Below are 12,800 nucleotides of genomic sequence, written 5' to 3'. Positions count from 1 at the left end.
AAGGCAAAAGTAGTGGTGCCATAAACATTTTTAGAGAAATGCCATCATAACACCTGTTTTCTATTGTCATACACAGGTAATTATACCAGAAAAAAAAAGGCATGTTTTAAGTTACTACAGGAAGTGCCTGATTAGCCAGGTTGTTATGGCTGCTCAGCCATTCACCACAAAATTTATCTGATATATAAATCAATGTCACATCTGTAGATTGCCTTAAAATAGACCCCCTTTCAAGGGAAGGCTTTTGATGTCAGTGAAAAGCTCTTGAATCCTGAGTACCTCTCATTTATTAGGCTTGTATGACTCTCTATTAGTTTAGTGCTTCTCTATATTTATAATAGTTAAAATTCACAATGTGTATATTTTTTTAATCATGCAGAGTTATTGTTGCTTTGATGCGTGTGCCTCAGGCAGTAGTTTTAATATTGTATTTTTGGAACACATTTCCTGTTCAATTTACATGAAAATACACAAATAACCCGCACATAAAAGACAGAAGCTTACGACGACGTTTCGGTCCGACTTGGACCATTGACAAAGACACACTAACAGAGGAGGAGCAGGACGGCTATATATAGGCAGGAAGAGGTGGAGGTAGTAGTAGTGGTAGTAGTAGTAGTAGTAGTACAAGAATTGTATATAATACCGACAGGATGAAATGACACATGCACAACACCCGGGCATCCCCACCGTAGACGTTTCGCCATCCAGCCAGCCACTGGATGGCGAAACGTCCACAACAAAGACAACCAGACGCCGCACATGTGTCTAATTTCATCAGTAGATGTAGTAGAAGAAGAAGAGGTAGTAGTAGTGGTAGTGGTAGAAGTGGGAAATAAGGAAGACGAGCCAGTCAAATACAAAGGAAGGGGAGCACTGCAAGAGAGCTAGAAACCCACAGAGGGAGAGCAAGCGCACCGAGGTGCGTGAAAGGGGAAGTGGTGAAATAAAATAAAGAAGGAACAGAAACACGAGACAGGAGAGAGAAAGACAACCCAGAGGAGAAAAGGAGAGAGGAAAGGGGAAGAGGAAGAAGAAAAAGAAGAAGAAGAAGAAAAAATGAGGATTCAGGTTAAGTCACGGGTGTTCTGAAGTTTGGAGCATTTTACTTCCCCTTTCACGCACCTCGGTGCGCTTGCTCTCCCTCTGTGGGTTTCTAGCTCTCTTGCAGTGCTCCCCTTCCTTTGTATTTGACTGGCTCGTCTTCCTTATTTCCCACTTCTACCACTACCACTACTACTACCTCTTCTTCTTCTACTACATCTACTGATGAAATTAGACACATGTGCGGCGTCTGGTTGTCTTTGTTGTGGACGTTTCGCCATCCAGTGGCTGGCTGGATGGCGAAACGTCTACGGTGGGGATGCCCGGGTGTTGTGCATGTGTCATTTCATCCTGTCGGTATTATATACAATTCTTGTACTACTACTACTACTACTACTACTACTACCACTACTACTACCTCCACCTCTTCCTGCCTATATATAGCCGTCCTGCTCCTCCTCTGTTAGTGTGACTTTGTCAATGGTCCAAGTCGGACCGAAACGTCGTCGTAAGCTTCTGTCTTTTATGTGCGGGTTATTTGTGTATCGTTCCAGTCACGGTATTGTGCCTTTTTGTTATTTATACATGAAAATCTTTTCTGCCTTGTAATGATGTGAGTATATTTTACGATTCAAGTGAGGCTTTCTGGTTACTTTAAGGACTAAGGTTTTAAATATTTTAAGTTTTTATACACATGATGCCTTAAATTTTAATTTAGAAGTTTGAATACTGTATTTTACCTGTTTTATAAGATATTACCTTGCACCTGGATTCTGATTTTCTTTCTTATGTGAGCTTTAGCATTCTTTGCTACTGTATCATCATGTGTTTTTTATTCAATAGTTAACATATTTGCTGATTTGTGTGTTTTTAATTCTCATAGCCAATGGTTTACTAAAATGGTGTAGCTTAACCAAAGAAGTATATGAAACTAAATTATTAGCTATGGTTTTACTTTTCATTATATGCTTTCAGGTGAGCTTTGATGTGCAGTGGTGAACTAAATCACTTTTTTTGCAGACTCTGTGTCCCATTCCCTGTCCAAACACTTTCAACAAGAATTTTCTGTGAATCCTAGTGAAAAGTTTGCCCAACGCATCGCTGTGAGTCACACTATACCTTACACTAATCTGCTATGATTATCTTTTTTTTTTTTTTTTTTTTTTAAGTTTTTAGTTATGTATACAATTCTGCTAGCCCTTTGTCCACATGTGCTTTCAGTTTCAGCTTTATCCTGCACCCACAGGCCTTAAGGGTTGTCTGTACCTGCATCAGTCATACTCTTGTCATTAACTGAATCTACTCCATGCACAAGAGTTATATATTTTAACACCTCGATGCTTTGTGTACCATATGGTAAAAAGGGCTTATAGGACTTTATCGAAAAACAAACAGAATGGATACGTGAGTAATCCCTCTTTTGGAAATGGACACCGTTGGAATCAAAACAGATACATGTTTTTTCAGAAACTTTTCCATATTAACCAAATCCACATTCTACACTTGCCCCAGCACCTTCCCTTGTATAATTGTTTATTAAATCCATATTACGAGCAAGAATATCCCTCCTACAGAATCTGTTCAGGAGTCTCTAGAGCGGCGATTTGGTCGTGTTGGTGGCAAGATTCCCATCGTACCATCCGAGTCTTTCCAGGAACGCATTTCTGTACGTAATAAAGCTGTAAAATACACTATTGCTAAAGCTGAAGTTTATTTGGATCTAACTAACAGGTTGAATAAATGTAACAGTTGCAGTGTAAGATGTAATATAGTGATTTGAACGTAGGAAAATGAATGGGAAGAGCCGTTGTGAAGGTATTGGTTACTCTGTTTTTAATTATTCTTACCCTTTTTTATTTTGTCTCGTATTTTGCATTAAAACAGTATCTGCTTCAATTACGAATAACAGATTCAATGCGCAGTCTTTCGTTGCTTTTTTGGCATTTGATAACTGAAGGTTCAGAGGTGATTCACTTCTGAAATGGCTGAAGACTCTGCATGCATTGCCCTACTGCAGGTGTGGGAAATGCTTACCCAATAAGGGAAGGTAGAAATGTAGTGTCTTTGTGTGCATGTGCATGTGTGATAGGGTATGTAGTATCATTGTTCTTTACACTCAGGAGTGTCAGAATTAAATGCAGCATTTTAGCTATTCTTACCAGTGTAGGATGACCCCAAAGAAGAAAACACTTTCACAATTCTTTGATCTTTAGCTGAGCTGCAACATTCTCACTGACACAAAGTGCAGTCATTGTACTTCCTACTTCCATTATTTTTTATCTAACCCGTTTCTTTGAATTCAGGTAGGTAATACCACATTCACACTTCCACAGCAAGTTAAATCCTCCAAGATAACTCTCCATTTCCATCTAACATGCTCCCATTTGTTTGCAAAATATGCAGTCCCTTTCCCCTCAGTATTGTTTCGTTCTTTCCGTCATCAGAAATTGAGATGAGTTTTTTTTTCTCCAATAACTACATTCATTGTTAGACTGAATACTGTAAAAATTAGCAGATACACACTGATATTGATGCTTTAGCACACCCCTTATAAGAAGTTTACCTCACACATTCCATCCAGCCCATAGAGCTTTATTCCTTAGTAAGTTTTAAAAAAAAAATTATAAAGTGGTATAAGATAAGCTTGAATTGCAAATTTTATTCTACAAATAACAGTTTTGAGAAATGTTTTTATCTATTTTTTTTATAGCTTTATAACCCTTACACATACAGGCATGAAACACTCAATTTATAAAATCCAGTCCTCAGTATTGCTAATTTTTTTTATATCATGCTGGCTGTCTCCCACCAAGGTAGGGTGACCCGAAAAGGAAACGCTTTCACCATCATTCACAATCACTGTCTTCCCAGAGGTATACAGATATGATAGTTTAGATGTCTCTCCAAATAGGCAATGCCCCAGACCCTTTCTTTAGAGTACAGGCACTTTACTTCCCACCTCCAGGACTCAGGTCCAGCTAACCATTTTCCCTGAATCCCTTCACAACATATTACCTTGTTCACACTCCAACAGCTCATCAGGTCCCAGAAAACCACAAAAAATCTGAAAGGGTCTTTTGAAGCTATGGTTTGACTTGATGAACTTAAGACACCAGATGCCAAGCTGTAACTCTTCCTAATTATATAAGCTAACTCAGTATATTTATAAAATTCCTAATAGTAGTAAGGGAAATAATATAATTCCAGTAATCCTTAAATTAATGCAAGGGGTTACATCCCTAAAAATCAGCGTGTGATGTAAAATAGTCCTAACTGGTGTGAAGAACATGTTGAAAAAGTAGTTGCATTCCAGACACCTCCAAATATTTTAAGGTCTTTCTTTAAATTCATCTATGTGAAAAATTATAGTTTATCTTATTTTCTGTTAGTTGTTACTTTAAGCATTTGAAGGGGATGGCTAACATGAGCTTAGTGGGTCAGGTTAGATGTAGCAAAATTTATCAACCAATACACGCTTGTTACATGTAAACATCTTAAGAATAAAAGTCACTTTTTTTTTTTTAACATGCCAGCTGTCTCCCACCGAGGTAGGGTGACCCAGAAGAAGAAACACTTTTACCAGTATTCAGTCACTGTCCTACCAGTGGTGCACTGACACTACAGTTAAGATGCCTCTCCAAACTGCAGATATCCCTACCCCCCTCCTTCGTATTGCAGGCACTGCACTTACCACAACTGGGACTCAAGTCTGGCTAACCAGTTTCCCTGAATCCCTTTGCAAAATTTTACGTTGCTCACACTTCAGTAGCTCATCAGGTCCCTAAAACCATTTGCCTCCACTCATATCTATCACACTCACACATGCCTGCTGGATGTCCAAGCCCCCTTCACACAAAACCACCTTTACCCCCTCCCTCCAGTGTTTCTTTGGACAACTTTTACCCACCTTTCCTCCACTAGATTTATACACCCTCCATGTCCTCCAATTTTGCTCCATATTCTCTGAATATCCAAATCACTTCAAGAAACCTTCCTCAGCCCTCTGAAAAACTAAAACTCCTTCAAACACATTTAATATTATAAGAAACTAGTATACTTAGTGATTTTTTTTTTTATTATTTATTATCACACCGGCCGATTCCCACCAAGGCAGGGTGGCCCGAAAAAGAAAAACTTTCACCATCATTCACTCCATCACTGTCTTGCCAGAAGGGTGCTTTACACTACAGTTTTTAAACTGCAACATTAACACCCCTCCTTCAGAGTGCAGGCACTGTACTTCCCATCTCCAGGACTCAAGTCCGACCTGCCGGTTTCCCTGAATCCCTTCATAAATGTTACTTTGCTCACACTCCAACAGCACGTCAAGTATTAAAAACCATTTGTCTCCATTCACTCCTATCAAACACGCTCACGCATGCCTGCTGGAACTTAGTGATAAATACTAAAAATAATAGAAAACTAAAATACTCATAATTTGCCATCAATAAATTGTAAAGTGTAAATATAGCTGGCTCATTTACGCTGCTGTTGCTGGCGAGTGATCATATTTTCACCAACTTCAACATAACATAATATTGTAAGTTTATCAGATTTCACTCATTAAATTCATAATCTTGCCCCTCCCCCTCCCCTACCACACACAGCAAATTTAATTTCAGGGTATGCCACAGTTAAGAGCTTAAAGACCATAAATAATTTTTTTTTTTCAACAAGTCGGCCGTCTCCCACCGAGGCAGGGTGACCCAAAAAGAAAGAAAATCCCCAAAAAGAAAATACTTTCATCATCATTCAACACTTTTTGCCTCACTCACACATAATCACTGTTTTTGCAGAGGTGCCCAGAATACAACAGTTTAGAAGCATATGTATATACGTATAAAAATACACAATACGTATATCAATCCAAATCATATCTACCCAAATTTTTTGGTAGTTATTCTTTGATATTTTATTTATTTTTGCAAACATTTTCATAATCCTTAACACCTGTAATTTTTCCCATCATTTATTGTGACTGACATTCTTCATAGACCTGTCTGCTGATTCAATGCATCTCCTCCAAAGTATTGTACAGTTAAACTCCGAAATTCACCTATTTCATAATTCACAGGATTCCATCGTACAGTGTTTTTACTGAAAGCAGTTTTGTTGATAGCTTAGACTATTTTTTTTTCCTTGGTGCCCATTGTCTTTTGCTTGGTGCATGACTTGTAAATTTAATCCTAAACATAAGACTTAATTAATTTTTTTTTAATGGCAATATATACCAGAGCAGTATTTGTAGAAATATTACCAGAAGTCAGTTAGACAGTTTAGATATGTGAAATCTTGTCAATATTGGCTTCAGCAGTCACATCACCTCCAGGAACTTAACCCTCCTGAATTATGGGGTTAAACTGTACTTTATGACAGAGATGGTCAGGCCATGGCTCAGTGCTGCTTGTTTCCTTATTCAGTGTGCTCAGGAGACATTATCCAGGTTTACTGTTTTGGATATTGTTTCATTGAGCCAAATTGAATGAGCAAATAAACTGCATGCAGCTCATGCACCTTGGCTTAGCCACTTTAATTTCTCTATCCTCCTAGCAGTTTGACACTTTGAGCTTCCTTCTTTTATACACCCAGATTTCTTTAACCCTTTGACTGTCGGTGCCGTATATATACGTCTTACGAGCCAGTGTTTTTGACGTAATACGCCAAAATTCTAGTGGCTTCAAATCAAGCGGGAGAAAGCTGGGAGGCTCACATGTAAGAGAATGGGTCTGTGTGGTCAGTGTGCGCAGTATAAAAAAAAATCCTGCAGCACGCAGTGCATAATGAGAAAAATAAAAATTCTGATAGTGTTTTTGGATTAAAACGCTGACTTTGAGGTGTATTTTCGTATAGTATTTATGTTTGTATTCTCGTTTTCTTGGTCTCATTTGATAGAAGGAAGACTTATTACAGAAATAGAGATGATTTTGATTGGTTTCACGATGAAAAGGACCTTGAAATTGAGCTCAAAGTAGCAAAAATGTTCAATTTTTGCCAATGTTCAAGAGTAAGCAAATGACATCATCATCCAATAAGTGTCCAACTAGCCATTCTAACATGCAGTCATGAATGAGTTGACATTATTTATACAATTATTACAATAATGCAGTAGTCTGCATAACAGTAAATCTTCTATTTTTAGTGTGAATAAAATTTAAAATGGAAAGCAAGAGTAATATAAGAAGGGCCTGGAGATGTGATTAATGAAGAGAGAAAATGTTATGTTAGTGCCAGGAATGTCTGCATTGTTTATTTTGGATCCTATTTTGAAACTGGCATCTTTTTTAATTTGCGTGAAATTGGCCAAATTGCCAATTTCTGACCACTTGACTGGGTAGTTGAAATCAGTAAATGGGAACTTTCTTGTACTCAATCGATAGAACAAATGTAGTTCTAAAGAAATAGCTATGAGTTTGGCTGACTGAAAGAGTGGAATTGACCGAAAAAATGGCTTAAAGTGGGCGAAATCACTGATGTGTAAACATCGCCGAGATCGCTAACTTCGCGAGAGCATAATTCTGTAAGTTTTCCATCAAGTGTCATACTTTTGATGTCATTACCATCGGGAAAAGATTCTCTATCATCTCATAAGAAATAATTTTTTTTTTTTTTTAATATTTTGCAACACAGAGAGAGACTTCAAGATTTGGGGTCTTGACAGTCAAAGGGTTAATCAACTATTGCAGCTTCTTTAAATATCAAACAAGAACATGGAAAATATCCTCTGTTAATTAAGTTATATTTTAAGGCCAGATCTTTTCATAACACTTCAGTTAACCTCTTACATCCTTGTCATCACATTAATTCACATGGGGAGGGGGGACATTCCTAATACCAATTCTTGCTGAAACAAAAAATTCTTTTAACTTGCTAAAACCTGTCTTGCTTCCTTATATTACTTTTCCTTCTAGTATTGCAAATGAACCACACATTCTGTCTCCCCAATCCTTGGGCAACTGTTGCATCATTCATACACATTAAACAAATGCTTTAACTCTTTCAACATTTTATATACTTCCTTTTAGCATTTTTCTTAATCTCGCCCATCCATACTGCTTCTTCCACTTTTAGCATGGACGTATTTTGCTCCTCATTCATTCTAGTAGATCTCATCCTCTTTGACAAGAGCTTGAAGCTTTTGGTTTCATTGAACCCTTTCCACGTCTCCCACATAGATTTATGTTTCAAGCGAAGCACCCTCAGATATGCTGTGAGCAGTAAATTTTGGCCTAGACATGAGAGAATGAGTCTGTACAGTGAGTATATAAAAAAAATCCTGCCCCATGCAGTACATGATGGAAAAGCAACCTGTGACCCTGTGATTGCTACAATATAGAGACTTTGAGGTGTTTTCTTGGGTATTTTTTTATGGATTTAATAGATGTTTTGGTGTCACTTGATAGTGAAAGATGTACTAGTCAAATAGAAATGATTATGGTTGGTTTTAGATTAGATGTAGTTTAAAATAAGGCTCGTATTAGAAATATTTCATTTTTTGTGATTTTCCTGAGGCAGGGTAGGGCGACGCCCTAGCACCTGTTGTCTGTCTTACAAGTTTTTCTTATGGATTCAAATTGGAATGCAAATGTTATGTAGGAGAAGCCTGGGATTGTGATTATTGAGCAGAGGAAAGGGTACTTTAGTGGCAAGAATACCTAGGACTTGGCGAGCAAAATCACCAGTATGCAAATTGCACTCAGCCCTCCAACTTTGCTCCTTAGTAATGCTATAAAGTTTTCCATTAAATTTTGAATTTTTGGTGCTGTTACCCTTGGAAATTTCAACACTGTCAACACTTAACCCTCTTACTGTCCATCACATAGAACTACGTCATTGAGGCCAGGGTTTCTGATAGTTCTACGTCATAACCTCAGCTCACTCAGATAATCTGTGAGTGGTAAATTTTGGCCTAGATATGAGAAACTGGCTCTGTGAGGTGAGTGTGCACAGTAAAATATTCTGCTCCATGCAGTGCTTGATGGAAAAACAAAACTGACAGTGTATATGGTTTAGAATAGTGTTTTCTTGGATGTTTTTTATAGATTTATTGGCTGTTTCTCAGTATCCTTTAAATGGAAGACATAATACTGAAATAGAGATGATTTTGATTGCTTCCAGGAATGAAAGTAGCTTAACCCTTTGAGGGTCGCCAGGCCCTCTTAGAGACTTGTTCTCAGGGTTGCCAAAATTTCAAAAAAAAAGAAAAAAAATTATTTTTTCTGGTGAAAAGATAGAGAATCTTTTCCCAATCATAATGCCACCAAAAGTATGAAATTTGATGGAAAACTTATGGAATTATGCTCTCGCAAAGTAAGTGATCTGGATGATGTTTACTCATCGGCGATTTTGCCCACTTTGAGCCCTATTTTCGGCCAATTCCAGTGTACTAGTCGACAAAAATCATAACTATTTCGCTAGAACTCCATTTTTTCTATTGAATGAGTACAAGAAACCACCCATTTACTGATTTCAACTATCCAATAAAGTGGTCAGAATTTAGCAATTTTGCCAATTTCACACAAATTTCAAAAGATGTCAATTTCCAAATAGGGCCCAGAATAAACAAGAAAGACATTACTGGCACTAAAATAACATTTCCTCTGTTCATTAGTCAGGTCCCCAGGTCCCTCTTACATTTCTTTTGCTTTCCATTTTGATTTTTTATTCTCACACAAAAAAATAAGATTTACTGTTATGCAGACTACTGCATTAGTGTAGAAATGGTATAAATAATATCGGCGCACTTGTGAAAGAATATTAGACTCACAGTTGACGTGTATTGGACGCTTAGCATGATTTGTTTACTTTTGAACTTTGGTAAAAATCGAACATTTCTGCTACTTTGAGCTCAATTTCAAGGTACTTTTCATTGTAAAACCAGTCAAAATCATCTCAATTTCTGTAATACGTCTTCAGTTCTATACAATGAGACCAGGAAAACTAGAATACAACAATAAATACCATATGAAAATACAGTACAAAGTCGCTGTTTTAAACCAAAAACACAGTCAAAGTTTTTTTTTCTCATTACGCACTGTGTGCTGCAGGATTTTTTTTATACTGCACACACTGACCACATACACCCATTCTTTCATATGTAGGTCTACCAGCTTTCTCTTGCAAGATTTGAGGGCGCTAGAATTTAGGTGTACTAGTACGTCAAAAACCCTGGTGCATAAGCTGTACTAGTATGGGTGAAACCCCGAAAGGGTTAAAATTAAGCTCGGAGTAGTGGAAATATTTGATTTTTGCCTATATCTGAGAGGACAGGCAAGTCCCCTCTACAACCCCAAGTCTTTTTTTTATTTTTTTTTTTTTTTTTTTCAACAAGTCGGCCGTCTCCCACCAAATTATTGGGACTCTATTAACCATGCCCAATCTTTCTTGGTTATATTTTATTATCCAAGAAATAGAAATGAGTGGATAGAGTTATCAGACCTTATTTCTTGGGTAGCATTGAAAATTGGGTTGGGCAAATGTTTTGTTAGTGGGATGGATTGTAGAGGACCTGCCTAGTATGGGCCAACAGGCCTGCTGCAGTGATCCTCCTTTCTTATGTTCTGTTTTGTGTGAATGAGCATTCATATTTAAAGACAAGTGTAATATAGGAGAGTCCTGGGGACATGAATAAAGAAGAGAAAATGTTTTAGTGCCTTGAATGTCTACATTGTTTATTATGGACTCTATTTTTAAATTGGTATTTTTTTAATTTTGTGTAAAATTGGCCAAACTGCAAACTTCTGCACACATTATGGGGTAGTTGAATGAGCAACTTCTTGTGCTGAATTGATAAAATGGAACAATAGAATTGGCTTAAAATAGGATTCACAGTGGGTGAAATTGCTGATGTATAAATTGCACCAAGACTGCTAACTTTGCACTTTCTTAATTCTATAAGTTTTAAATCCAATTTTGTACATTTTGTGTCATTACCTTCAGAAAAAGATTCTCTACCATTTCGGAAGAATTTTTTTGAAAGTGAGCACTAGGAGCAATATTAATTTCAAGGGATCTCGATAGGAAGGGTTCAAGTTCCTCATTCAACAATTTCTTAAAATTTTCTCTTGTCTCTACCAGTTTTAGCCTCCTACTCGTCTTCTCATCACTTTCATTTGTATCAGACAATCTATTTGCTTAGTTTTCTACCTTCAAAACTGTGGTACTTTCAGTAAAATTAGTTGGCAATCTTATTCATTTTATTTTACCTCCATTTTGCATTGTCACTACATTTTAACTTTTTTTTATTGTCTATATTCTTTGCATCTCTCTTGCATCGCATACACTTTCATAAACCCACTTTTTCTCTTTTATCATTATTTTTTGCCTTATTATATCACACCTTTTTCTTCCCTCCTCTCTTCAAGGGGGAAAAGGGAACTCTGTCAATGAAGGGCTCTTGATTGAAGGAATTGGAGCAACCTCTCACCTTGGATCAAACCTGATTGCCTCTTATCTGAAAATACTGTATGGCTAATTTAGTGATTTACGAATATAATAATTTCCCTCGCCACAATTGTAGACACGGATCCTGCATTCTGATAACCTTTCTAAACTTTAGCCATCCTCCTCACACACTAGGTAACCTTAATTCACTCTTTTTCCTGACCTTTGTCCTTGTATTCCACTTTTCTCTTAATTATCACTAAATATTTATTGAGCAGGTGCATAAGTTTTAATAACATACACAGCTAATGTACAATAGACCCTTATATTACACAGCTAGTTACATTCCTGAAAATGCCGTGTTAGATAAACTGAAGAACTTATGGAAAAAATAGGGTTACATTCTTGGGACCCCCCCCCCCCCCTTCCAAAAAAAAAAAGCCAAACAAATTTTAACATCCAGATCTTACAAAAATAAAAATGATAATGTTTTTGTTGCTTAAGATTACAGTTGCAACAGAAATAACATTCTTTACCTTAAATTGTGGTTGCTGGTGTATGTCAGTGATTGTGAAGAGAGTAGAGATGCATGGTGTTGCCCTACTGGGCTGAGGTGGATGGTTGTTGGTTGTCAGCAGAAGTGGATGGTTGAGGTTCTGGTACTAAAGTCGATGATTGTATTGGAGTGTGCATAAATTTTGTAGTGGATTTCTGGCGTTTTTTACCCTGCAGTACATTATACCGCTGACGGTAAGGCATCATCAGTTGCTCTAAACCCTGTTTCAAAGCACTGCTTCTAGACTTGTCAGGGTCCTCTTCACTGAAAAAATCTGCTAGTTTAGCACTAACTGCTGCAGTGTTAACTGTTTTTCCTTCAAGTTCTTCATCTTCTGTTATCTGGCTCCCTTGTATCTGTGCATTGAGCTCTGCCAAAATTTCCTCTGGACTCCTGTCTTCACCATCATCATCATCTAAGATCTCATTCACATCTTTTTCCCTCATAACTTCAAAGTCATTACCTGGTAATCTCCTTGCCAGCTGAACAATTTCACTGGAAAACCAGTGAAAGAATTAACTACAAAAGGCCGTAACTTTCCCCAGCCTGCATTTAATGTTGCTTGGTTCACTTCATTCCATGCACTTCTAGCATAGCTGATGGCATCGGCAATGTTAAATTTATTCCAGAAGCTTGGTACTGCCAGGTTGGAGTCAGAGTACATTTATGCAACTAGTTTTTTCATCACTTGTGTAGTTACATATGAATGAGTCAATAACTTCCCTATCTAGTGGTTGTATTAACCCTTTCACTGTCGGTCCCAAGTCAGTGTCAGTCCTGTAATAGTATGCCAAAATTCTAGCGGCTTCCAATCTTACGG

The 12,800-nt window shown here is 37.4% G+C and overlaps 1 protein-coding gene across 6 annotated transcripts in view; it reads left to right on the top strand.

Moving 5' to 3' along the window:
• Positions 1-12,800, top strand: part of Gdh (glutamate dehydrogenase, mitochondrial) — a 117,751-nt gene that overhangs the window by 74,681 nt on the left and 30,270 nt on the right. For 3 of the 6 annotated variants that reach the window (XM_070096054.1, XM_053788181.2, XM_053788179.2), the window contains exon 10: positions 2,619-2,710. In XM_070096054.1, the coding sequence (XP_069952155.1) occupies positions 2,619-2,710 (92 nt within the window). Of the gene's footprint in view, positions 1-2,064; positions 2,148-2,618; positions 2,711-12,800 lie in introns of all 6 variants that reach the window. The other 3 variants (XM_070096055.1, XM_053788182.2, XR_011393433.1) reach the window with 2 other exon arrangements.

Source organism: Cherax quadricarinatus, chromosome 52 (genome assembly GCF_038502225.1).
Source record: "Cherax quadricarinatus isolate ZL_2023a chromosome 52, ASM3850222v1, whole genome shotgun sequence".
Taxonomy (NCBI): Eukaryota; Metazoa; Arthropoda; class Malacostraca; order Decapoda; family Parastacidae; genus Cherax; species Cherax quadricarinatus.
The sequence above is the reverse complement of the archived record's forward strand: the minus strand, read 5'-3'. Positions and strand labels throughout refer to the sequence as shown.